Source organism: Bactrocera oleae, chromosome 5, assembly GCF_042242935.1.
Source record: "Bactrocera oleae isolate idBacOlea1 chromosome 5, idBacOlea1, whole genome shotgun sequence".
Taxonomy (NCBI): domain Eukaryota; kingdom Metazoa; phylum Arthropoda; class Insecta; order Diptera; family Tephritidae; genus Bactrocera; species Bactrocera oleae.
This window is the reverse complement of record NC_091539.1, coordinates 55,790,937-55,817,995: the sequence shown is the minus strand read 5'-3', so window position 1 is coordinate 55,817,995 and position 27,059 is coordinate 55,790,937. Positions and strand designations below refer to the sequence as shown.

General features: G+C 33.3%; 2 protein-coding genes and 2 non-coding genes across 6 annotated transcripts in view; 3 read left to right on the top strand and 1 right to left on the bottom strand.

Moving 5' to 3' along the window:
- mgl (low-density lipoprotein receptor-related protein megalin) overlaps window positions 1-13,893 on the bottom strand; it is a 382,146-nt gene extending 368,253 nt beyond the window's left edge. Inside the window, exon 1 of one of the 3 annotated variants that reach the window (XM_036376212.2) lies at window positions 13,378-13,893. The gene's annotated coding sequence lies outside the window, so the exon portion shown is untranslated. Of the gene's footprint in view, window positions 1-2,817; window positions 3,143-13,377 lie in introns of those variants that run through there. The other 2 variants (XM_036376216.2, XM_036376215.2) reach the window with 2 other exon arrangements.
- An 8,049-nt stretch (window positions 13,894-21,942) lies between these two features.
- Stt3A (catalytic subunit 3A of the oligosaccharyltransferase complex) lies at window positions 21,943-26,078 on the top strand. The gene is made up of 8 exons (XM_036376218.2): window positions 21,943-22,083; window positions 22,152-22,410; window positions 22,675-23,003; window positions 23,103-23,492; window positions 23,697-23,984; window positions 24,209-24,313; window positions 24,373-24,741; window positions 24,927-26,078. The coding sequence occupies exons 2-8, from the start codon at window positions 22,299-22,301 to the stop codon at window positions 25,479-25,481; spliced, it is 2,148 nt and encodes a 715-aa protein (XP_036232111.1). The 5' UTR covers window positions 21,943-22,083; window positions 22,152-22,298; the 3' UTR covers window positions 25,482-26,078.
- Window positions 23,537-23,617, top strand: LOC118683491 (small nucleolar RNA Me28S-U3344). The gene has a single exon (XR_004979340.2). It is a non-coding gene; the product is annotated as a small nucleolar RNA Me28S-U3344 (small nucleolar RNA).
- LOC118683490 (small nucleolar RNA Me28S-U3344) lies at window positions 24,774-24,857 on the top strand. Its single transcript, XR_004979339.1, has one exon. It is a non-coding gene; the product is annotated as a small nucleolar RNA Me28S-U3344 (small nucleolar RNA).
- Window positions 26,079-27,059: the final 981 nt, after the last annotated feature.

Below are 27,059 nucleotides of genomic sequence, written 5' to 3'. Positions count from 1 at the left end.
GATCCAATGCTTAGAACTTAACTATAGCTAACTTTCAGAGTAGATATTTATCTTTTTCTATAAAGAAGTAATATATACCAAACAAAGTAGGGTTAAATATCCTATATGTTAAGAGTTGCCATAAATCAGATGTGACCGAAGGCTTAGGCCGTTCTACAGATATACCTATATATACTGTGAGATTTTCTATTTTCTTATCTATCTTTTCGTTAAGACTGGTCAACAAACGAACTATCAGTGAGATTGGGTGTCTACAACAAAGACATTCCGAGAAAAGTGTGATCTGGACAACATTTTTGTTACAACTCAATATACCGTTATTCAGAAATACACTGAAAAAGTCTTTAAATTTGTTTCAGTGCTTCAATGAGGAAGAGTTATTTCTTCTTAGAGGAGAGGGTTGGTCAATTTTAATGACGAACATTTGTTCCTAAAACTTAGCTAGAAGTGTATGCAATTTCTAGCATCCACAATCGTGGACCATTGACATGTAAAGCTATTCCGTTTTATTACACCCTGAACACGATATATTAACTTTGTCACGAAGTTTGTAACACCTAGAAAGAAACGCCAGAAACCCTATAAAGTATGGCGATCCCTGATCAGGTGGCGAGCTAAGTCGATTCAGCCATATCCGTCTTTCTGTCTCTTCGTCTCTATATACCATATACGCGAACTTTTTTTTGATATATCGATCTGAAAGTCCATTTCTTCCCAAGAAGTTGTCATTTGTCGGAACAGCCGATATCGGACTACTATAGGATAGGGCTGCCATATATACTGCTCAATAAAAATCAAGTTCTTGAATGGAAAACTTTGTTATTTAACACATATTTCCTTTTGTTCAAATCCAATCAATATAGCAAATAGTTGCCATAGAAGCTGAAAGACCAAGATTAAAACCTTGTACGAAAACTTTCTTTTACAAAATATCTTCACGAAATTTGGTATAGATTATTATGCAAAGCATCTCTACAATCTCCGAACAAATTGTTCAGATTGAACGACTAGAGCATATAGCTGCCATACAAACTGAACGAACAAAGTCAAGTTCTTGTAGGAAAAACTTGTTTATTTGGTGAAATATATTCATGAAACTTCATTTAACATGTGTTTTTATCATAGGCAACAGTATAATATCCAAAGAAATTGCTTAGATAAATTCAATATATATATAATATAGCATATAGCTGCCATACAAACTGGCCGACTAAAATTAGTTGCCGGTATGGACATTATTTTTATTGTGAAGGTATTATATTATAGCTTCGGTGCAAACGAAGTTAACGTTTTTTCTTATAAAGTTGAGAGCTTATATCATGGCGCCAGCTGAATATCGATGCTTTCAATTAAAATTTGTAATAAATGTGAAACATGGGTCCATGAGGCCTAGATTATATTTTTGTCATTTTTTGTTTTTTGTTTTACTTTTTCATTGCGAAGATTCGAAATTTTTTCTAAAATCGTTACAAAGATTCGAAAATTTTGTCTAAAACCAAAGCTCAAAATACAGTGATCACTTTAATATAAACCAAGATAACCGAGTACCAACAATATTTAAGAAATACACTTTTCTAAAACTCTCTAGAAATTTAGCTTTCTCTTCTTTAACTCGTTTGATTATGAAAAAAATAACCTGAGTTTTTAATATTGGTGCAAGAAGCTTAGTATTTTTGCATTTTGTTATAACTTTTATTTTTTATATATTTTATTTTATTTTTTTAATTGTTTTATATATTTTTTTTTTCATTTTTACCAACTGATTTTCAGTTTTTAGCTTTTTAGTGATTCTACAATTCACTTAAGTATTTCAAATTTAATTTTATTTGTTTATAAAAAAATTTTAAAATTTCATATTTCACTTCACTTCGATCGATTGTTGCCTACACAAATTATAAAAATATATTTTTTAACCACAAACACCATTAAAATAACCAAAAATCTGGCAACGGTGAAATACAACCAATAAAATTTTTATATACGAAACACAAAGTAAATCTAACACAATTTAAGCACGAATTTATTAAAATACTTTTATAATTAATTTTATATATAAATAGTTAAGATTTAACTCACCTTTTTATATAGGTGCATGTATGTAGCATATATTATTGCTGGTCAAAATCCTTAAATCCATATATCTGTACAATTTCAGCTAACGCCACTAAGCCGCTTAACTAGCTGACTTACCGACTAATCAGCCAGTCTGTTAGTAAAGTCGTCTCGCCGAGTACACTCGCACTTTCCGGCTGATTGCCACCACACGGAACGCTCCAAATACGGTTGCTCACCGTTTGCACAAAAGCTTAGATGATGCGAAGTGACGGATTTGTCAGCAAGTGTTTGCGGATTAGAAATGTGCAATAATGAAAGCGGGAAAGAGGGGTAAAAGCAGTAGTATTTAATTGCACAAACTCATGCACAAACCGATTAAATCAATGCACCATAGCGCAGCCAAAAACAAACAAAAAACACCAAAGCAGGTCAACAGGTTTCAGGAAAAGGCACACAAATGAATATTTATTTGAAGGCAGCAAGTGAATTTGTCTCCTGCGCATGCAAAGATATGTGTGTATATGTAATGTGTTTTGACAGGTAGCTAAATGCAGCGCTGCGCCTAAACACCTGTCTACCCTGTACTAAACCGGCGGCAAGACATGCTAGACACACACTTGTTGCTGATGAGTTGTAAAGGATGTGTGAAAAATATTTGAAATTGAATACAAAACACTTTACACGCATGTAGATATGCATATATTTAGCACCAACTTGTTACACTTCGTTTATTAAATAAATTAAAAAAATAAAAATTTTCACCTTTTTAGTAAAGCACTGATGCATTTGCAACACTTTGTAGCGCGTTAAAGAATTATTTTCTTCACTGCTTTTTGTAGTAAAAATATTTGCGGTAATTTTCCACTGGTTTTATATGAAATTATGAAGTTTTTTGCACAAATTTTAACAAATAAAAATAATGAACGACAAACGTACGCACAAAATGGAATTTAATTAGAGAAATGCAGCGCACAAACGCACACACACGTCTTTTAAACACTGTCTCGCTGTTGTTGTTTTTTTTTTTAATTTTTCGTTGTTGCCGTGGACCGAACACTGTCTACACCGACAAGTCTGCTCAGCAACTAAAGTTGCTGCGGCTCAGTGTTGAGCTGGCAACCCACCATTTGCTTGATTTCAGCGGCTACAAAAAGTAAGCACGGTGTGTGTGTGTGCGTTTAAATATACATGCATGTTTATATGTGTTTGCAGCGTATGCATGTGTGTGCGCTTGCTTTCTTGGTTGCTTAGTTGGCTTAAACTGCCCGCAATGCCTTTCATACATCGCACACACACACACACATGCACATATGTACACTCACACAGCAGCTGAGATTCATGACGCTGACAGCGCCGGCAACGCTGTCGTTAAGGTTGACGGCGCCGTTACATTGAAGTCTTTCGTTTGCGACAGCGCTGAGCTGATGAGCAAATGTACACACCTACTTAGCGGCTTGCGCTAATTTATGCTCATGCAACAACTTTTCACTCAAAGCAGCGGTCGCTACGCGGATATTTTTGTCGGTTTTAAGGCGGTTTGTTGTTTTGATTTGAGAAAAAAGGAAGGATTGCTGCCGGCGCAAAATGTTGCAAGTTTCATGTTGTTGAAAGTAAGTGAATATTTGCTGCTTAAATAATCACGAAAGAGAGCGCAAATTAGTTAAAACTATAACAATCTGCTGCTGATTAATTAATATGCTGAATTTGTGAGACCAAAGTGAGCCATAAATATTGAGTGAAAATTATTGAGCGAAAGTTATAGAGAGGAGGATTTTTGCAAAAATACGGAAAAATGTTAACTGCGGTTGCAGCGAGACTAGAAAATCCTTCACAAAGCAAGTTTCTTTACATGAACTGGATTTTGATCGCGCAGTTTGTATGGCAGCGATATGCTATAGTGGTCCGATCTAAACAATTTGCTTGAAGATTGTAGCGCTGTCTTGAACTATAATCTCTGCCAAATTATGGGAGGATATAAATATAAAATAAAAATAAAAATTTTTTTCGTACAAGAACTTGATTTTAAACGTTCAGTTTGTATGGTAGCGATATGCTATAGTGGTCCGATAACGGCGGTTCCAACAAATGAGTAGCTACTTTGGGAGAAAAGGATATATAGGAAATTTCAGTTCCATACCTCAAAAAGAGAGAGACTTGTTTGCATATATACAGACGAACACACAGACGTACATGACTAAATCGACTCAGCTCGTCCCGCTGAACATTTCTATATACATTTTAAAAGTCTGCGACTTTTTCTTCTGAGTGTTAACATTTTCGTAGCAAACTAAGTATATCCTGTTCATGGCATAATAAAATAATAATACTTTTATTTTATCTTCGTACTTAAATATGCTTCAGAAAAAACTCCACTCAAAAGATATAAATCTTGAAGAATTCAATATATTAAGAGCCCTTAAATTAATTAATTAAATTAAATTTTAAACTGCCTCTGAAAGTTTAATGGATTCAAAACAAGCAAATTTACAAAGGATAAAGGTGAAAATATGCTTAGAAAAATTAATCAACAATGCTCCAAACTCTCTTTTCTGCTCTTTTGAAAATTTAAAGAAATGTTCAGCTAGTTAAGAGCTAGTAGAATATACAGTTGTAAAGAGTTTATAATTTTAACTCAAAACATTATAAAATATAATCTTTGTATACACTGGAATATTGAAAAAGCTGCATGATTTTGCTTGAAAAAAAAGATTCAAAACACTTGTGTATTTAGAGATCAATTGTAAATCAAATACACTTTCTCTGTCATTTATTGTATTCACTTACTATGCTCTCGGAGATAAATTAAAATATATTTAACTTACTCATACCCTATTCGCTCTCCTAAAAAAATCCACTCTCGCTTTGCGCACAATTAACAATAATTGTTCTGCTGATTGTGATATGCGCGCCCGGCAAACCGGCAACAGTCGACAACTGACGTTGATTTCAGCTGCTGCGCTGCCAGCAACAAGTAGCCGATACACGCTTGAGTCAACGTTTGCGCATGCGCTCAGCATATACCGTAAATGATTTACCTGTTTACTTAAGGTTGGCAACGTCAATCGGTTGTGCGCCCTACTCCACCGCACAGCTATAAGCAACATCAGTATCGCGCGAACGCCGCCGCCAACCAAATTCGTTGTGCCTGACTTGGCATTTAAATTCTAGTCAGCAACATATTTGCTTTTCAAGCGCATTCTACGCTATACCACAACTACATAGACCATTGTTTCTGTGTCTTGTTTGAATATTCTATTTTTACATAAATACATACATACAAATGTACATTTGTATATATGACATTTCTATTCATAATTGGTTAATATATAAATAAATATTTTTGCCTTGGTATTGTCGTTTTTGCAGTGTTGGCGACTTTTTTGCTTGCCGTGGCCCTCATTTTACTCAACCGGCGCTTTGTTTCTTTTTGCTTGTCTTTTACAATTTTTTCACAAATTGATTTTTTAGCCAACTATCATTATTGCTGACAGCCAACTCATTCGTTTTCTACCTCGCTATGGTTTCGCTGAATTTAGCATAGTTATCCAAATACATTAATTCTGCGACCGTCTAGCACAATTAGACTTTGTTACTAATACTTTATAAGCAATAATTGATACACATGTTCATACAGTTCTGGACTGGATAAACGAGTTAGCATCACTATTGGTTCTTATGGTTGCTTATCAAAAAATTTTTGGATTAGAATATCAGACTTCAAATATTTTAAATCTCCGTAAGCGAATTTCAACAGAGCATTTTAGAAATATTTTATATAGAATAAAAACTTTATGAAGATTTTTTCGCAGTAGTTCCTAATATGTCAACAACATTTTACCAGAGCGAATCCAGTATACCATATATCATATATGTTAGTGGAAACATTTTGACTTTGAAAGCAAAACTAGCAGAGTTGCTCATCGATATTTTTACTAAAACAATAAATTGAATTTTCCATAAATGATAGTATGCATCTCTTCGAAAAAAATTTTATATGAAGTTTGTGGTGAAATAAATGCGAAGGTTGAAAATTTATCTTTTTAAACTTCGATTTAAAAAAATAATAATTTAGGTGGAAAACCTATACAAAACCCTTACTGGCAGCAATATTAAATATCAACTAACAAGCAATTCAAGAAACTGAAAAATGAGAAATATAGGGAATAAATGGGTGTTAGAAGCTCTCTTCACTCTGAAGATATCACATAAAATGACGAAAACATGATGAAGATCAGAATGCGCATGCCAAGATAAGTTATTATCTCTATGACAATCGTTAGAAGGATGTCGCATGAGAATTCTTAGAACATCATGTGTTAATTGTAAATCAAACCAATTTAGTTGGAGTTATCAAATATGTCTCAATACATAGTTCAATTCCAAAAAATAACAACATTGTTCTAGCCGCTGAAACCAGACATTACCAGACAATGCAGAAAAAATATCAAAAAGATTACTGAGCACAGAGAATGTAGAAAAATTTTGTTAGAGATAATAGGTGTTTTGCCTTATAAATTATTTTAAAGAGATCGAACGATATTTGTGGCACTATCTAGCTAAACGCTAAAACCATCAATAATCTTAATTTCAACAATGTTCTTAAGTCATTTTGTAGAGCTAGCTTCATTCAGGAAATTCCTTGAATATGTGTACATTTAAAATCTTACAGAGGTTCTACAAGAGCTGAGTTTAACTTTAGAAGTTGGTAACAGAAAGAAAGGCATTGTGTAACGCGACTTTTCATCAAAGAAAAATTGTAGAAATCGAGTTGAAATAGATATTAAAAAAAATAGTTTAAAGACTTTTTATAAAGACCTGGATGTTTACGCTGCTAACAAATCAAGTCTGTGAGGATTCTTGTAAGCGTTCTGGAAATGACTTAAAGGACCCAAAGAGTTTTCCAAACAATATGTAACCTCACTTTGATTAAATTAAAGGCGTTGTAATATCAAATTGACAAATTATAAAATTTAATTCAATATTATTAAAATTTTAGCCGAACTAGTTCATTTAAAGTGAACTATCTAAGCCGAATCGATAAAATTTTCTTTCTAGACTGGTACAACCTTTTTAATGCTCGTGTGAAGCTTTTTCTCCATATGTAAATTAGTATGTGTAACGACTTTGTTTGAAAATTTCTGCTTCTAATAGAACGAAATCGTTGCAAATGTTACAGAAGTGATTTCGGAAAACTAATTTATCACGAACACAAATATTTTAGTAGTACAAAGTACTCAGTGAAGTCATCGAAAACTTTGCCTCATGCAAGTCTTTAAACAGTGCTTGAAATTCGGCGTATTGACAGCAGAGAAATAGCGTAGGATCTCAACATCTTTAATGGATCGACTAAACACATTTGGGTTAATGTTTTGGGTATGAAGTGTGACAATGCTAGACTCGTACCAACAGACCTGAATCTATTGCAAAAATAATGGCGAGTCGGGGTCCCAAAAGAGATGCTTGACAGCGTACCTGAGAACTTCACATTCATGAAACGCATCATTACTGTTAACGAGACGTAGGTCTATGACGTCGAAATTGTCCAACAATCGAGCGAATGACACTCCAAAAATGAGCCAAAACCGAAAAAAAAAAACAAAATTCGCTGCAGCCATTGAAGGCCATCCTAAACGAGACTTATAACAAGTGTCTGGAAAATTGGATAAAGCGACGTTGGCATGATTGAATTGGCTCACGAGCCTATTTTGTAGGTGATAATAAAGATTTGTATTAAATTATATAAAAATGTAGTTTTGTTTTCATCAGTCCGGACCAAATTTGATTAGATGGTATATACATTTTTTCATTTTTGGTAATAGCACGTAAGATGTAATGGTATTAAATTATAAAAGATCATATTCAACTCATACTCATTTCATACTTTATTTAAGTTATGTTCACTTTAAAATTACAATTACTTAGCAGACTTACTCCGTAGCCCAAAAGTTGAACTTAACAATGCCAATAAAGTGAGTAAAAATATCTACAGCGCAACTCTACGCCTTCGAGCGCTTTCGAATAGAAGTAGCTGCCGACTATAGAACGCACTAAAAACTTCTACGATTTCGCTCAACAGCAACAACAACTGCATTATTAGTGAATAGTTTCATCCTCATAAACTTTTCCAAGCATTTCACGATTGCTTGCGATATTTTTTATGCATTATTGTGCAAATGATGTCGACAACATAAACACTACAGCAAACGCATACACACACACACACACACATATACGGGTGTAGGTACATGAATTATGTCAGCACTGGTTGGCATTCAAATGAGCGATTCTAACTGCTGCTGTTGCCACTTTTTTTCCACTGCAACATTTCACTGTTTACGCCGCTGCCATCTTGTTTACTTATAAATAACTATTTGCAGCGTTGTTGTTGCTGTAGCTGTTCACAGCCTTGTTGCATGGCAGTGTCGCGTCATTCAGAACTTGAAGTACGCACGTCTCAGACATTTTGCTAAACATGTTTTATAGCGCTTTTAAGTATTCTCGCAATTTACAGAACGCCCGCACCTCCACCGCTCCTACCGCACAGCTGCTGGTTTTTGCTTAGCGCATCTTCAGAGCATATAAAGTTGCGTGCAAAAATCTGGTCGAAATCTACTCGCTACGCGCGTTTAACATATTTTCTGACGCTTCCACGAGCGAAATTATGTGCTTTTAGCAGGTTTGGCGCAAGCGAAAACCAAAGCTTCAGCGTGTCAACGACTACAACAACAACTTGTGAATATTTTAAGTACGCAACAAATAATTAAAGCTGTGAAAATCAGAAAACCGTTTTTAGTTGAATGTGCTAGCCATGCGCTCCAACGTCTGCCACTCACTCGCTTCCGTTGCGCGTTTTTTTTTTAGGTTTTTATTTTCGCGATTATCTTCCTTTGAAAGTCATTTTCTTCCGCTTATCAAAAGTTTTAAATCTGTTGTTAGCCAACGCGCTCGCTTCGTAAGTCCGTCAATCAGTCAGTTCTTTAGTCTGTCATCTGATTTTATGACTTCCTTTTTACTTTCTTTTGTTGTTGCTAACGCCTTGCGTTGAAAATGTGATAAGCAGCTTTTGAGGGAAGTGAGTGCAGTTAATGAATATTTAGAGTTTCGGACGAAGACAAGAATTATAGGTACGTGCAGCTGAAGCTAGTGAAATTTCTACCTTTTTATGTAATACAAAATTCTATGTTAATTATAGGTATGTATATATATTGTAGATGTGTTTAAAGAAATGGTAGGACTGTTAAATATATTTTTAGTACTCCGTCTATATACTAGGAAAAAAGTTCTGCAGTTGTTTTTTATTCTCATGCTCTCAACTCAAATGATTTTATGTGTTGTATGTATTTTGAATCAACTTTAACTAATCCATATAGCGCAATATTTTTTTTTATTATTTATTTATATTATATTTTATAATTTTGCTTAACATTTTTAATTTTTAGTACGAGTCTTTTAAAAATGTCCTTTCTAACCTACGTCTGAAACTATACCACCATTTGGCAGTTTCGTTTATTGAAAAATTAGATCGAAGCGCCCAAACTTAGACTATTATTAGTCTCATTGTGAAGTTTATGAGCGGCTTTTGTTTTAAACTTCGATATTTGAAATAAATTACAAAGAACTATATTTTTTATTTCTTCCTATAAAATGAACACATAACCTCAATATAAAGAGTTTTAAACGTAAATGAAACTGATCTTCAAACCTAGTTAGTTTAGTTTTCAAAAGCCTTTCAATAAAACCCAAAAAACTGAAACTTTACTGGCACAAAGAATCGTTTTGGTATTTTCATAAGCTGGTTGAGAATTAGTTTAAAAGTAAGAGAAAAATATATATCCGTCAAAACAAAATTGATCTGAAAAGTTCGGATGAAAGTATAAACATATTTTGCATTAGTTTTTTATATACTGTATCTCTTTAGTATCTGTACTATGATTCTCTAAATTTTAAAGCCCAATACAAGTTGTTCACGACGTAAAAGGTAAATAGTAGAAGAGAAGCTTTTCGAACAAAAAGTTTACCACAAAAGGAAGTCACAGAACCTTTGGGACTCACTTAAGCAGTCATTTTTAAACGTTTAAAGAGAAGCCGAATACATTCAAAAAACAAGAAATTGGGTGCGGAGATTTTGAAAGATGATTTTGGAGGTCAGAAGTGCTGCTTGAAAGCTACAAAAAAAAATCGTTTTTGCATCGGATAGTGACTGGTGTTGAAAAATGGTCCCATTACGACAACCCTAAACGAGAAGAAAACATATGTGGAATCCGACCAAACAGTCAAATCAACATTCACACAGGTTCACATCAGAACAGGGTATCAAAAATTAGCTTGATTCATTTTTGAGCACCAAGCTGGCGATGGGATGGAATCCAGAAATTGCCAGAAAGATGGAAAAATTTTAAGGCTTCAGATGGGCAATACTTTGAATAATAATATTGTAGTATAAGTTTTTCTTAAATAAACGTTCAAAATTGGAAAAAAAAACCGCACGAATCTTGTAAGTGTTCCAATATGTTGTTAGGTTTCAAGCTCCTCCGACTTAACTCGTCTCATAGTCAGAGTTGGGAACTCGACCACGAGTTTGTGCTGCTGTTCTGACAGAACCCTTACCAAATAGACTTGAGGTTAAGAAACGAGAGTTTTAGCACTAAAATCACCTCTTAAAGTTATAGTACGGTCGTATTGTGAGGACTTATCGCTAAATTTTCGAATTATAATAGTAATGGAATGGAATTGCAACTTTCAACAGCTGAGCTCATATATAGTGACTTTTTTGACTAAAATTATTAAGTCGGAGTACATGAGTAACTAGTTATTACTCGGTTGTCTAAGTTTATTGTGGAGCACTTATTCTGCCAGCGAGTAGCCTTAATGGTACTCAAGATATTTATTAACCTTGTTTTCCCTCGAAAGCTCAGCATTTTTACAGATTTCGTTCGGATTTCACGAAAAGTTGTAAAGCCACAGAATTTATACCAATTTTTGCGGATATTTTTATCTCTTACAAAATGATTATCGAAACAGTTTCTTTATTATTCTTCGATTTGGCATAGAAATTCAATAATTTTATATTATTCTAGAACAAATTGCGGAGAAAGCTTTTGTCTATATCATTATATAAGTCCAGCTAATAATTTAATCTTGCACTATGACTCTATTTTGCTTTTATGGGTACACTTTGCTTTTGCTCTAAGACTTCTAATTATTTTGCACTCAACTATGAATTTCTGAAAATGAGTAATGTTTTTTAAACAGTTTGGCTTACTCAAACCAAAATTCCTCATAAAACACAACAAATTAATAATTTTTTTACGTTACAAAATATAAAATCATCAAGAAAATAGCACAACCGGCTTTTCATGACCAGTTCTTCACAATATCACATCTCGCTGAAGATAAAATAAATTTAGCACATTTAAATAAAAGCAAAAACAAACAACTTTCAATAGCGAAGGCAAATCTTACTCATGTTCTAATCACATGCAAAGAAACGAAAGAACTTCGAACAAAGAGATGACATAGATAAAATTTACACTTCTTCAAATTTATCACAATTGTTATTTATTTTGTTGTTTTCTATGATATGTGTTTTTAGCACAAAAACCAGTTGCTAATCACTTGACTAACTCACGCAAAAGCGCCAGCACCTACACCGCGCCAAATCTTGGCGCTGCCACAAATGTGTTGAAACAAAAAGCAAATTGCCGATTCACTATCAGTGACAGCGGACAAATACAAAAGTAAGAAAGTTAAGAAGACATGAAATGAAGTTCGAAGAAAAATCGGGAATAAGATAGAAAAAGATCAAGCAGATATATATATTATATATTTCTATATATACAATATGTACATATGTGTGCATAAAGCAAATGGAAGCAGTCAATAGGTTTGGGCAGAGGCAAACAACAATGCGAAACTGGTTTTCAAAGACAGGACCGGTGCTGGGCTGCGACTGCGGCAGAGTTGGCTTAAACGAGTTAGCTGGTTGATATTTGAAGTTTGCTAGTGGATTGCACAGCTTGGCCTCATTGTGCGACGACAATTTACATATCGCTCTATATGCGCATGTGTGTGTGTGTGTATGTATGTAAACTGGTATTTTGATGCTCATTTTTCTAACGCGTTTGCTTGAGAACACAAAAATAAGTTTCTAAAATATCGAACTGAAGGGAATTGCGTGTAGCGCGCAATATTGAAGCGGTGCGACAGCGCAGCAGAGTGCTGAAGCATAGAATATTTTCTAAATTTAGCTCTACGCCAAGCTTTTTTACGAAACTTACATGGTATGTACGGTATGTGAGTGCTGGTCTGTTGCCTTAAAAGCTTAACCGTCACAGGCATGCTATTTCTTGTGGCAGCTGGAGGCGAGCGTATGTAATTTTTTTTTTCTAAGCAGCCACGTAAAAAATCATTAAGAATCACTGGCATTGTTGGTACAGCATATTTGAGAATTTGTTGTGCTTTTGTGGCGTCGTTAATTTTATTGCATTTTAACTTTCACCTTGCGTGCCAGCAACAGAGCTAGCAATAAGCGAAATAACCATAACAACAACAACAACAATAGCAAAAAAACTAGCTTGATGCTGACAATAGCGAAAGACAATGGGCCAGTAAATGGGCTAAATGCTGCGGCACATATAAATATACATACAAGAAACATATAAATATCTACATGTATACATATGTATATGGCATATATATGTATAGTACAGTCATATAATAATTAATTTTAAAACTTTGTGCTGTGCTCTCACAATTTATAATTTGAGCTTTTACACGCAAGTGACGATAATTGCCTTTTACACTTTGCATATATTTTTTTTTAATTACTTTTTCGAACGTTATAGATAACGGTTATTTTTAAAATAAAATTGTGCGTTTTATACATTTTTTATTTATTGTTTTTATATTTTATTACTTATTTTAATATTTTTAATTTTTTCGAATTAAATTTTTTACTTTAATTTATGTAATTATTTCGAATTTTATTTTTTCCATTATTTTTACGAATTTTGGTTTTAATTTTAATATTTTTTTTTATACTTTCGCCTTCGCAAAAAATGTATGAAGCTTTTGCTGCTCAATAAATTCTTAAAACAAATTCAAAATCATTGCACATTACTAAACCGCCAAACACTTGCTCAGAAAAATCGTAAATAAAAATTACCGCGGCATCCTTTCGCAGCACTTTTTGCACAACAACAAAACAAACAAACAATTTTTTTTTTTGATGCGCACACAAACTCTTATGTGATATTTATATTTTAAATATTTTCCACTTTTATCACTTTCGCACACACTTACACACCTAAGCTGTACACTTACTTTATTTCGCACAATTTTTACCTCGAAATCATCCTGTTCCCCTGGTTTTTTATACACAAAAAAAATAAAAACAAATCACACATTCGTTTGCATGAATTTTTGTTAATATTTTTTTCTTTCTTTCTTTTTTACAGTTAGCGAAAGCGCTGCTTTGTGGCGTCCGCTTTCTTTTCCGCTTCCTTTTTCGTCAGCGGCATTTACACACAAACACACGCGCGCACACTTTGTGTATTTTTGTTACTATTTTTCCACTTTTTATTTATTTATTTTAACTTTTCTGTGTTTCGCACTATTACACTACACGCGTATGTACCATATGTATGTGTGTATGTGGTTATTGCAAGCATGAATTCCCACTTGCTTTTGGGTACGCACTAAATTCCACTGTAAAACCGCTTTTTCTGCACACCGTCACTGAAGTTTGGTTTTGCTTGCGTTTGAACGTCACTTTCAACTTTTGTCCGCTTCGCACTCCATCACCTTCGGCGGTTTTCCGGCGACTGTGATTGCATTACTGACTTTCGTTGGCAGTTACTATTGTGCCACCGCTGTTGTTGAGCTCCAACAATTTTCCCACATTTCCACCTTTCGAATTCGCCGCACAAACATGTTGTACGTCGACTGGCCGAACTTGTTGCGCTGTTCGTGCCGACAGTGTTGTGTGTTTCTGTAGTGATTTTAGAAGCTTTAGTAAATAATAATATTTCTGTGCAAATATTTTTTTGCTTTGGATATTTTAATTGTACTAAATTTTTTAATTTATTTTCAATAAATTATATTTTTTCACAAATGTTTAAAATCAAAGTAATAATATTGACGAAGTTATATTCCCTGATTGGTTTTGTCGCTTCAAAGTCGACGATTTCAATGTTAACGACCGTCCGCGTTTAGAAAAGCCAAAAGCCCTCGAAGAGGGTGAATTGGCGACATTGCTCGATGAGGATACGTCTCAAACGCAGTAAGAGTGTGCTTCAGCATTGGAAGTCACCCATCAAGCTATTTCAGTCGCTTGGAGAAAAAAAAAGTGATTCTCTGCATGACAACGCTCGGCCTCACGTAGCCAAACCCGTTAAAACCTACCTGGAATGTCCTAAATGGGAAGTACTACCTGAACAAATATATTTCTTAGATATTGCAGCGTCCGATTATTATCAGAACCAGTTCCACTCACAAGACGACATCGAAAAATGGCTTGATTCTGGGATAGCATCACAAGATGAAGAGTTTTACCGTAATGGTATTCGAGCTTTGCCAGAAAGATGGGAAAAAGTTGTGACTAGCGATGGGTAGTAATTCAAATAATTCATTTGTAACCATTTCCTTACAATAAAATTTTATTTTCATGAAAAAAATACAACGAGAACTTAGTTGCGCACCTAATATTTTAACTCTCTTTCCAGAAAACATAATTTTTAGAGAGGGAATCATTTCTAACGTTAGTGAATGACATTGATATCGAAAAATATACACATATGTTTTATAATAAAACATATATTTTATAATAGACAAAAATTTTGGATTTTTAATTATATATTTGCAAAAGTGCAGACCTTAGGATCAAAGCTTCAAAAAGTTCTCGAGTGATATAAGAATATCCTTTGCGTCTACTAACATCACGTTTAAGAATTGCCAATCTGGCACATATGTTCGAAAGAAATCATCATGTGATAAGGGTTATTATAAAATTTTTGAAAGAAGTTTGTCTGAATCTAATAGATACGTTAACAGCAGAGTTGAAGCGATGCTTTGTAAAGTTTGAGTGGAATCCAATTCGAGGAGTTACGAATCAACTGAAAGTAGTAATCTCAACGAAAATTGTTTACTTAATTGCAGCGAGCATAAAGAAACGGAACAATAATATATAGCTAAAGCCAAACCGACATTCCCTGTGATAATTAGAGAAAGTGATATCGAAATTGGAATACGAACCTATATTGGGGAATAATATAATAATGAAATATTATTTCCGCAATTATTCTACTTTTGATTTTTATTTATTCAATTTAGATATAGTATACAAAATATAATATCTAAAAAAGAGAACACTGGCTGCCAGGGCCTACGGCACTTTTGATTTACAACCCATGTACTAAGAGACTACTTATCACATATGCCAATAAATCAGCTCTACTTTATTGGAACCCCTCAAAGACAAAAATATATATTTTAAAGTCCTGATGCCTAATAGTTTGAAATAATTAAAAAATACCGAACGTTAAATTTTGAACTTAAGTATTGAGTGGTCTCTCTCTCCATTTATACATCACTCACATCATCATCGAACATGTTCGAAGCGAACACTTTTCTCCCAACACAAGTTTCGGCGCAAACCAACAATTGTTGCTGCTGCTGCTTTTGCCTCTCGCTATTTTGCCGCATTACCGCTCGTATTGTTGTCATTATTTTTGTTGGCATATTGGTTGTTGTGGTTCATTTTTGGCGGCACGCAAACACTTGTTGCTGATTTTTACCCTTCTACGCCTTCGCGTTCGCCTGCGCCGTCTTATGCTTTATTGAGGCCATATAAAATGGCAGACTAGTTGCCGGTGCGCATAAGACCGGGTTTTTATTGTTGTTGTTTTGTTTTTGTTATTTTTTTTATGGAGAGAAGATAGTAAGGGCGTTACATTGATAGTTGTGGTGAGGATGTAGTGCTCTTTGCCAAGCGGCGCGGCGAAGCGATGGAATGCAAAGAATATAACCGAGCGGTGAGTGGTGTTGAGAGGATAAGTAAATACACAAGAGGGTTATGCGGAAGTGCAATTTTTAACGCCGACCATATTAAAAGAATGCACTCAATTTATGGACGGGTGAGCATATGCGGGAGAGGCCGACGGCAATGCTCGCTTAAAGGCAACAAATTCACTTGATAATAGGATACAGTGCCGCCGGATGGGCTATGTCAGGATAACAAACAACGTTGCTGATTGCTTGGTGAATGATGATCGGCCTTAGGCTAAAGCTAAGAGCAAGTGTTTGGTGGTATATATACATGTGGGTGTATGCTATATTTTGAAAGCGTTGGGATCGAGGTTGGTAATTAGCAGATATAAAAAATTAAATTCTTAAAAGTCTTTCCAGAGTTAAGGGTAATGATAGCGCTTATTAGAAAAAAAAAATTAATCATACAAAATTTCTAGGTAAACAATAACTGTATTGCATTTAAGCTTTTCGTGCATATTTAACTACATATGTATATACACTTGTACTTAGCAAAAAGTGTTAAACGGGTAAAAACCCATCACATGTTGTGGTGTAGCAATGTTATTAAGTAAATACCGAAGTATGTATGTAAATATATCCAATATATTAAATACTGTATATATGTTTGCATTATATTGTTCTTTATATTTTTATTTTATTTTTTCGCTTCTCACAATATCGATAGGAGATTCGCAATTTTTTAAAAAAAATTCACGTTCACTCAATTCTCACTTCAAAGTTGATTTATTGCCACATTCTCGTAAGCACCTAGTCGTGCTTGGTTAAGTTTCCGTAGAATTAACAGTTTACGTGACATGACAAACATTTTTTTTTTTTCAAAAGCGGAAAAAGTTTAAAAAACGTTAAAAAAAATCAATAAGATGCTAACAAACTAGTATAACCATATTTTGTTGCATTATTACAATTAAGAAAAATAGACAAGTGTATTTTTAATTATTGAAAGTTCGCAGTATTAAATAGTGAGATTGAAATGATATACATAATTACGTTTTTATTCAAAATTTTAATGTCTATTTAAGAAAAACATATATTACAATATTATTATTCAAATTATAGGTCATCTGAAGCTAAAATATTTTCTCATTTTTCTGACAATTTGTGTTCTCTTCCGATGTTAACGGCACTCCAGTGATAGCATTCTGCATCGACCGAAATAAATGATAGTCAGAAGGCTTAAGATCTGAGCTATAAGGCAGGTGAGGCAAAACTTCCCAGTCGCTGTCTTGCAATAGTTTTTAACCGGTTTTGAGGCCCAGCGCTGTTCTGTTGGAAAATTATTGCCCCGTGTCTAGTCGTAAATTCCGCACGTTATTCGGCAGTCGCTCGCTTCAATTTGATGAGTTGTTGTCGGTAGTGTTAGCTATTAATGGTTTCACCAACCCTCCCGAAGGACACCAACCCATTACAGAACATTAAAAAAAGTTTACTGGGCGTAGCCCCGCCCTCTTGATGGTTAAATGTACATATCTGCCAAACCACTGCAGCTCTATCAACCAAACTTGCTGAGAAGTAATCTAGTAAACGGCAAGCGTGGCAAGAAAGGGCTTAGTGGGAGCCGGTGTAAAAATTGGACAATGGGCGTGGCACCGCCCACTTTTAGTTAAAATCCTATATCTTAGGAACTACTTAATCAATTGGTTGGCAACCACGCCTACTTCCCATATAACAAATTTTTAAATTCCATCTGATTCTTTCACTTTACGGTATACTAATCGTACATCAATGAAGTTATTACGTCAAAACTTTTAAGCGCTTTGGAATGATTACTTGAAAAAATAGTTACTTGGCCAAAGAATCTACTCGCTCTTCTTAGACGAGGTTAACACTTGATCATGCTGCTCTTATTGTTATAAATAATTTAAAGTTTTGACTATTAGCAATTTTTAAAGCTGTTGAGGTTATTTAAAGTTTTTTTTTTTTAATAGGGTGTGGAAGTAGAGTTAAAATCGATGCTCTATACTTTTAGTGATATTATCCTGTAACAACCAAAATTCAAGTAATACATTTTTTAAGCTTTCGCATGAGCGATAAACCATTTAAAAAAAGTTTAAACTCATTCGTTTTATATACATAGCTACTGTCTGTACATCTGGGAGAACATATTTTAATGCCACTACTCTTCTTTTTACCCCAAACGTAATGTATTTCACTTAAATCTAAAGCTGAATCTTAGGGGTCCGAAATATATTGTCAATTTCTTTTAAATATCTGCTTACAAAGTTTCATCGAATAATGGAAGAAGCATCTATAAAGCCCAAAGTATTGTTATAATAAATATAATAAATAACAAATGTGCATATCAATCAAAATTAACAATGAACCGAAGCTTAATATTATATTTGTTGGTTTTATAATTCTATGGAAATTATATACAAAACACCCACACAACATTGAGAATTAATTATCATTTTTTTAAACTTTACTCTTTCTTTTCCGTTTTTGCTTTGCTCACATTAATAATTAAATGTTTTTTTTTCAAATGATTTTATACTTAAGTTTGTTGTGTTTTTTTATTTTTTATTATTTAATAACTTCGCCTTTCATTACTGTCACTTATTTTATCGTTCTTTTAGTAAAAAATCAGTTTCGTTAATTGTCATGTGATCCGAGCGTTATAACTTATATCTGCTATTTTCGCTGTTCGTTATTATTTGAAGTGTAATTTACATTTTTTTTTTTTGTATATAATTGCACTTTCATGGTCTAATGACATTATATTACTGAAGCATCAAAATAAAAGTAAACTCGAAAGTTGAATATATATAAGGTAAAAAATCGTTAAAACTGTAACAACATACACTTTTATAAATAGTTGTCAGATTTGAATTTGATTTGTATCAGGGTTAGATTGACATGGTTGGATCATTATTACCTTTTCAGATTTTCAGATGAAAAGTTTATTTAAGCAGTATCCAATGTTTTAGTTGTTGCGAACCACAAAAAATGAGCCAAGATTTTAATGGGGGACACATTATGAGTATAATAATGTTACTATGGGTGGAAATAGAAATTATCTTGTGTTATGAAAGCCATTTGATTAAAGTATATATATTTTTCGTTTATTATATAAAAAAAAATAGTATGGTTAATTTATGATATTAGAGCAACAGGATATGAACTACTTTTCATAATAAGAAGGTTAATTTTAAAAGCAAGTGGGGACCCCTCCAAAATATATTCAGCGGAAATCCTTCTAAAATAAATTTAAGTTTGACGCCAATATTGTGGTATTGCCTTGAGTTTATTTATTTAATTGAATAAAGCAATTAAAAAAGTGTCAACACTTCTAAAAAATTGCTTGAAAAATTACATTTCTTAAGCTTTTCACTTTATAGTGTCTTTTACCTTATCAATTATTTTTATTGAGATATGTCATACATTTGACAACTCTTCTCTCAAGTAATGTAATTTTAATTGTAAGCTTTTTAAGCCTAATCAATTTTATCGAATTAAAATTAAATTTTTAAATTACTAGATCAACTTTATCAAAACGTTTCAAATGCAACATTTTTTTATTTTAACAATTTATAAAATATTAAACAAGTGGCAAGTTTTTATGTAATATTTTCAAATATTTGAAAGTTGTTTCAAATCTTTAAGTTTAATACTAATCTTTTCATAATTAGTATAATAATTATTTTATAGAGTTGAAATTCCTAATTAGATGATAAACCTTTTGAAAAACGCCTCCTATAAAACATTTCAATAAAACCGGTTCAGTGTGATAAGCAAAGGTTAATCTTTCTTTTAATTTAACAATTTAATTTAGTAAAAAATAAATAAACAGTTGGCAACCCTGCTCAGAAATATTTTCAGTTGCAAGCTTTTTGAAGCTTATTTAGTTTAATATTAATATTTTAGGAAATCGCTGAATACTTGATCGATTTTATATTACAACCTTGAAGCAGGTGGCAAGCCTACTCCAAAATAGCTCAGTTTGATACCTACCCACGTATATGTATTGTAATTATTATATTATATTAACAATTTAATTTGGTTAAGTTCAAACAGGTGGCAACCAATAATAAAATATTTGCTATTGAAGGCTTCCCTTAATGTTAATACACGTATTGCATTAATTCGTTGATAAATATTTTTTTTCGAATTGAAACTTTATCAGCAAGTAACCCTCTCAAAAATATATCCTATAGAACATTCTAATCAAACCAGTAAAGTTTACAATATTTCTTTTATTTTAATAATTTAATTTAATTGAAATATTTAAAATTTATTTTCTTTTATATATCTATATTATTATATAAAATTTCAAACAGGTAGTAACATCATAGCTAAGCTTATCTAATATTTCAATATATTTTAAAATTTTCAACCAAATACCAAAAAATTTAATTAACGTTGAAAAGATTGTACAACGTTAATTTTAACTTATTTCTAAATTTTAATTTTTTTACATTCAAACTAATTTAAGTTATAGTTTTGCGTCAGCATGTGCATACATATGTACATATCAAGTCAATATAAAAAGCTTTTGAAACTCCCTGTTAACTTTCCAGTCCAATCAGGAATATAACTGGCCGTAAAGACTTCGCAATTCCCTTAAATTTCAGCAACGGGCGGCCACTTCGCATAAAAATAAAACCAAATTTGCATGTGCCTACATATGTTTGTGTGTACATTTCTGCACATAAACGGTTTGAAAATAATTTTTTTTTTGTTTTTCACACGATTTTATTCCATTTAGCACGTTTAAAAAATGTTTGGTCTTAAAATTTATTTGTCAGATTTAATTTTTGCGAAATATGTTTATATCACATACGTAGAGGAATCCTTTTTTTGTGGATACAAGAAAGTTTACTGGTCAGAGCAATACTTTTAGGTGAATAATCAAGGTCTTTTTACACGGTTTTTTCTGGAACTAATTTATCGTGTAAAAACAGAATTAGGTGTATATGCACCATCAAACTTTATATATTTGACTAAGCAATACCTAAATAATTCTTATCTAAAGCATTAAGTTCATAATAAACGATAACAATTCTACAACAATAAAGTTACCTTAAACCACTTCCGCTTATTTGCATGCCCCAGGCACCACGCTACACACATACACTTACGTACATAAACTGCACACTTTTTCGTTTGCTAAATGAATACACGAAAAACATAGCCCGCAATGATTTTCACTTATTTTCGATAGAGCACAAGCTCAACTTTTGATTTTTCAACAAAAAACTTCACTTTCACTCATATTTATTTTGAAATTAGCACTTTTAATAAACAAAACGACTTAGCGCAAAACTTTCAATCGCGACGGAAAGGAAACCGGTGCAAAAAAGACAAATAGCGGCGGAATTTGCTTGTGCACAGGGTTACATTTTTGAAAGGGAAATTTTACAAAAATTTAGAAATATGAAGACAAAATAATTTAATAATTTGTTAAATAAATATTGCCTGAGATATTTATAACCGCTATCATTAGAGAAATTTAGTAAGATGACAATTAAAAAGTTATACCTTCTGTTAATGTGTTTATTCAAACGGGGAATATGCCAAAATCTGCAATTTTATTGCTTTCACGGTAGATGTCACCGAAAAAATTTCCTCCCTTAGTTTTGCGTGTTTTGATAGTTTACCGTTTTCAATTGTTCTCTGGTATATATGTATATTCATGTCATATACGTTCTCTGATTCAACTTTGTATAACTTCATAATTATATTCTCTCTCTATTCTACTAGCACATATCAGCCTAATAAAAATAGCTGCATACTGTACTGAATATATTATATTATTAGCATTTAAAATATAATATTAAGTTACAATAATTTCTCAAATCATAATATATTAATGTAAAAACTATTGTTTCTTCAAAAATTCCTGCTGGCAATGCCTCAATTGTATTTGACATTTTGTCGGCTTGTCATATTGTAAATTTCTTGGGCGTTTTGCCACGACCACGTATATTAAGTTGTTTAAATGAAAATTTTTGCTATTCCAAACAATAATATTGAAATAAAATAATTGTAAGTGTATACCTATGGCGTTATTTCATACAATAATATATAAAGTGTAAAACCGTTTCGTGTTTTAGAGCTAAACTTGTGCAAACAAATTGCTTTGCACTACAGACGCTGCTAACAACCGGCTTTTCTGTGGCAAGTTTTTATTACGGAGTTTATTGCTGGCTTGAAATTGTCGAAAATAGTCTATATTTGTGCTGCCGAATTGTGCCGACAGCATGACCTTGGACACAGCTTCCGCAACTGTTAGCCGGTCGAGGATATCGTTGACATGGGAGAAGCAAGAACATCTCATTAAATTAGCTATATTAATTATAGCGGCTGTGCTTTGTAAGTACCTATAAAATGCTTAAAATTAATATGATTTTCCCTTTTATTTAATATGTGCTTTTGCTTTTTTTGCTTACAATTTAAACAAAACAATTCATATATGGCGGATTCTTAACCAAACAAATGAATTCAGTACTTAAGAAAAATCACGCTCAACTCACTTTAGCTGTCAAATGCAATTTTCACTCAACATATTTTTCACTCATTAGACCACTCGTTTAAATTTTGCCCAGCTTGTCGTTCATTTGAATTTGTTCTTTTCAGCGTTTGCCACACGTTTATTTTCGGTGCTGCGTTTTGAAAGTGTTATCCATGAATTTGATCCATACTTCAATTACCGCACCACGCGATTCCTGGCAGAGCAAGGATTCTACAAGTTCCATAATTGGTTTGATGATCGAGCATGGTATCCGCTTGGACGTATTATTGGCGGTACCATCTATCCTGGGTTGATGGTGACTGCCGCTGCTCTCTACAGACTTATGTGGTTGCTGAATATTACCATTGAGATTAGGAATGTATGTGTGTTTCTGGCTCCATTCTTCTCGTCACTAACCACATTGGTTACATATGCGCTGACAAAGGAGATTCACGTAAGTACCTGGTGATCAAAATGTAGTTATAGGTTATGTGAACACGTGGTTATAAGTATTGAAAAATAATCTACAAATTTTTTACTTCACTTATTGCAGAGTACTGGCGCCGGTTTGGTAGCAGCTGCTCTTATTTCAATTGTGCCAGGCTACATTTCGCGTTCGGTTGCAGGCTCCTATGACAATGAGGGTATTGCTATCTTTTGTATGCTGCTCACATACTATTTGTGGATTAAGGCAGTAAAAAGTGGCGCCATTTTCTGGTCGACCATGTCTGCACTGGCCTACTTTTACATGGTTTCCTCATGGGGCGGTTATGTGTTCCTAATCAATTTAATACCACTGCATGTTTTGGCATTAATGATTACAGGCCGTTTCTCGCATCGTATATATGTGGCCTATAGCACATTGTATTGTATTGGCACCATTCTCTCGATGCAGATTTCATTTGTCGGTTTTCAACCAATACAAAGTTCGGAACACATGTTGGTAAGTTAAAAATTTTTTTTACATTATTTTTTATTTTTAATACATATATCAATGATGATTACTGTAATTTCTTGATAGGAAGAGTATGAAACACACATGAGTACTAAATACAAAACTGACAAATTAATATATTTTAAATACATTTTTTTTTATATAATATTTTAAATGATTTATAGTAATTTGTAAATTGTTTTTCTTTTGCAGGCGCTTGGCACCTTCGGTCTATGTCAAATACATGCGTTTGTGGATTATCTGCGCGCTCGTCTGTCCAAAGAAAATTTCGAAATTCTTTTCAAAGCTTTAGTGTCTGGTATTCTGACTACAGTGCTTGTGATTGGTACTGTGCTGACTATTACTGGCAAAGTGTCGCCATGGACGGGCCGTTTTTATTCCTTGCTTGATCCTTCATACGCGAAAAATCACATTCCCATTATCGCATCTGTTTCGGAGCATCAGCCCACGTCTTGGTCGTCCTTCTACTTCGACTTGCAGGTATTTAAACGTTGTTTTAGTGTTTAATACGCTTAAATTTTAACTGATGACAATTTGTTGTATGAGTGCGCTTTAATGTCCGTAAATATGCGGCGTTGAGTTTTCATTCATTTGCCGCTATTTATCACAAATTGATTACTTCACACTTTGATCGCTGACTTCCAGTGACAACTGGAAAGTGAAACTACTGTTAAACATATAAATATATGTTCTTTTTATTGCAGATATTGGTGTTCCTCTTCCCAGCTGGCTTGTACTTCTGCTTCTCGAAATTAACCGACTCGAATATCTTCATCATCCTTTATGGTGTAACCAGTATTTATTTTGCGGTAAATATTATTTAATTTTTTTAACAAAATTTTTATTAAATATTTATCCACCTCCACAGGGTGTTATGGTGCGTTTAATGCTCGTGCTAGCGCCGGTTATGTGTGTATTATCCGGTATTGCCACCTCGCATCTGCTCTCCAAGTACATAAAATGCATAGATGCCGGACCATCGAAACCCGTAGAAAGTAAACGTCAGTATAAGAAACTTGAACAGCAAAGTAGCGGTGTGAAAAGCGAAGTTGCTATTGGTTTTGTGGGCATTATTACGTTCATGCTCATTGTTTACACTTTCCATTGCACCTGGGTGACATCGGAGGCATACTCTTCGCCAAGTATTGTGCTTAGTGCGCGCTCACATGATGGCGGTCGCATCATATTCGATGATTTTCGAGAGGCTTACTATTGGCTGCAAATGAATACACCAGAGGTGAGTGCAATATGTTTTTAGTTGGACAATAAATTTTGCATGATGAATACTTCAAATTCTTGATAGGAAGAGTATGAAACACACATGAGTACTATAAAACCAGCTGACAGCAAATTTTATTATAGTTTTACAAATATTTTCCAATATTATGCCAATAAACTTTGTTTTCTCTTCGCCTATTTTAGGATGCGCGTATCATGTCTTGGTGGGATTATGGCTATCAGATAACTGCTATGGCTAATCGTACAATATTAGTGGACAATAACACCTGGAATAACACTCATATATCACGTGTTGGCCAAGCGATGGCTTCGTCCGAGGAGAAAGCTTATGAAATTATGCGCGAACTGGATGTTGATTATGTGCTTGTAATATTTGGTGGTTTAACCGGTTACTCTTCCGACGATATAAATAAGTTCTTGTGGATGGTACGTATTGGTGGTAGCACAGATCGTGGTGCCCATATAAAAGAGCGCGACTATTACGCACCGAATGGCGAATTTCGTGTGGATAAAGAAGGCTCACCGACGCTGCTCAATTGCCTCATGTACAAAATGTGCTACTATCGCTTTGGTCAAGTGTACACAGAAGGCGGCAAGCCACCAGGTTATGATCGCGTACGTTCTGCCGAAATTGGTAATAAAGACTTTGAACTGGATGTATTAGAAGAAGCTTACACAACCGAGCATTGGTTGGTGCGAATATACAAAGTGAAGGATTTACGTAATCGCGGCGTATAAAAGCAGTATCTATTTATGCAAGTTGCCGACAAGCAGCAGTAAACTACCAGTGCAGTACACTTGAAAGTATTGAGATACTAAAAATAAAGAATCTTAAGTTTTGCGAATGTATAACTGTTTTGAAATTGAAGTTACTAAAAGCGGTGCTTTTCTTAATTTGTAAAAATAGTTTATTCTTTTCCATTTTGGTTGCCTATACAATAATGTATTGTTTTCGTTAGAAAATTGAGATTGTTAAGTTAAAAGTTACACGCTCAATCGCAGCGGAGCAAACATTTTCAAATAATTTAAATAACATGTAAACTAAAAATTATTAAGTAGTGATTCTGATTGCAAATTTTGCCTTTAGTTGAAATATATGTTGGATTTCATAAATTATATAATAAATTGCAATAGGTACAATGTCACCCGGCTCTCTATATACTCGTATATTTAAGTTTAAGAAAAATTCTTGTATATCCTCAAGCATTTAAAAAACACGCAAATATAAAAAAAGACTCGTAAAGACAAATTGCACTAAAAAATACTCTAAAATGGCAAAATGTTTAAAATGATGGCTGAAATAAAAATTGAATTTTTTAAGACAAATTTAACAAATCACTTGTTTTTATTTTTGCTGGCAGTTGTTTGGTATGTAAATAAGCACTTTCCAGGCTTATGGCTGAGTTGTCACAAATATACATATGTATATGTATATCAGCAGTTATAAATACGTAAAGATACATTCAGCTGAAAAATATTTGCATTCTTTTAACGTGTATATTCTAAAATGTCCTACCTTTTTGCATATTTAAAATTGCAACGCTTTTGTTTTTGGTACTTTTATATGCATAGCTGTGAATTTTCAAGCATCCGCCGCTATTCAAATGTCAAACGTCAACTTCCTTGTTTTCGTGCAAAAGTATAAAATATCAGCTACCGTATTGCAGTGAATTTTGAAATTCTTAAGTTTTTCTGAAATAAGGCTAATATTGAAGTTTTTTGGTTAAAAGTAAAGAGTACACGACGTATTCTGAAGTGATAAAGTGAAACAGTATCACGGGCTAACTTATTTAAGTGCAAAATATGAAATCGTTGGAAAGTGCAGTGAATCAAATAAGAAATTATTAAATGTGTAAAATGATTTGGAATATGTAAGTGAACGTATTTATTTATAAATGCAAATTAGAAGTTGTATTTTATAGAAATAAAGTGTAAAATTAAACAGGGACTTGCTGTTAAAATATTTTGCAACGCAGCTCTGCTGGAAGGTGAAGTGCATGAAAGAATATTAGTAAGAAAATCAAATAATTAGTTATTAAAATTACAAAATATGAAGAGTTTTGTTTATAAATGCAAAGTAGAAGTTGCATTCTATAGAAATAAAGTGAAAAATAAGAGTTGTAAGTGAAAAAATATGTGAATACAAGTAAGAGCTTCCCTTGGGAAGCGCATTGAATCGAATAAATTATTTTAATTTTAGCAAAGGTGAAGCTTTTCATTTGTAAATGCATAGTACAAGACCTTTGTATTGAAATTAATGTAAAATCAAAGGCGACTTTAGAATTTAAGTGCTGAGTAAGTAAGTAAAATATACAA

What these genes read in the sequence shown, in the direction of transcription:
- Stt3A (XM_036376218.2), top strand. Translation starts at nt 22,299, where the DNA reads ATGACCTTGGACACAGCTTCCGCAACTGTTAGCCGGTCGAGGATATCG. An exon ending in AAAGTTCGGAACACATGTTG is followed by an intron (nt 23,493 to 23,696) that starts GTAAGTTAAAAA and finishes TTTCTTTTGCAG; the next exon opens with GCGCTTGGCACCTTCGGTCT. An exon ending in TGCAAATGAATACACCAGAG is followed by an intron (nt 24,742 to 24,926) that starts GTGAGTGCAATA and finishes CGCCTATTTTAG; the next exon opens with GATGCGCGTATCATGTCTTG.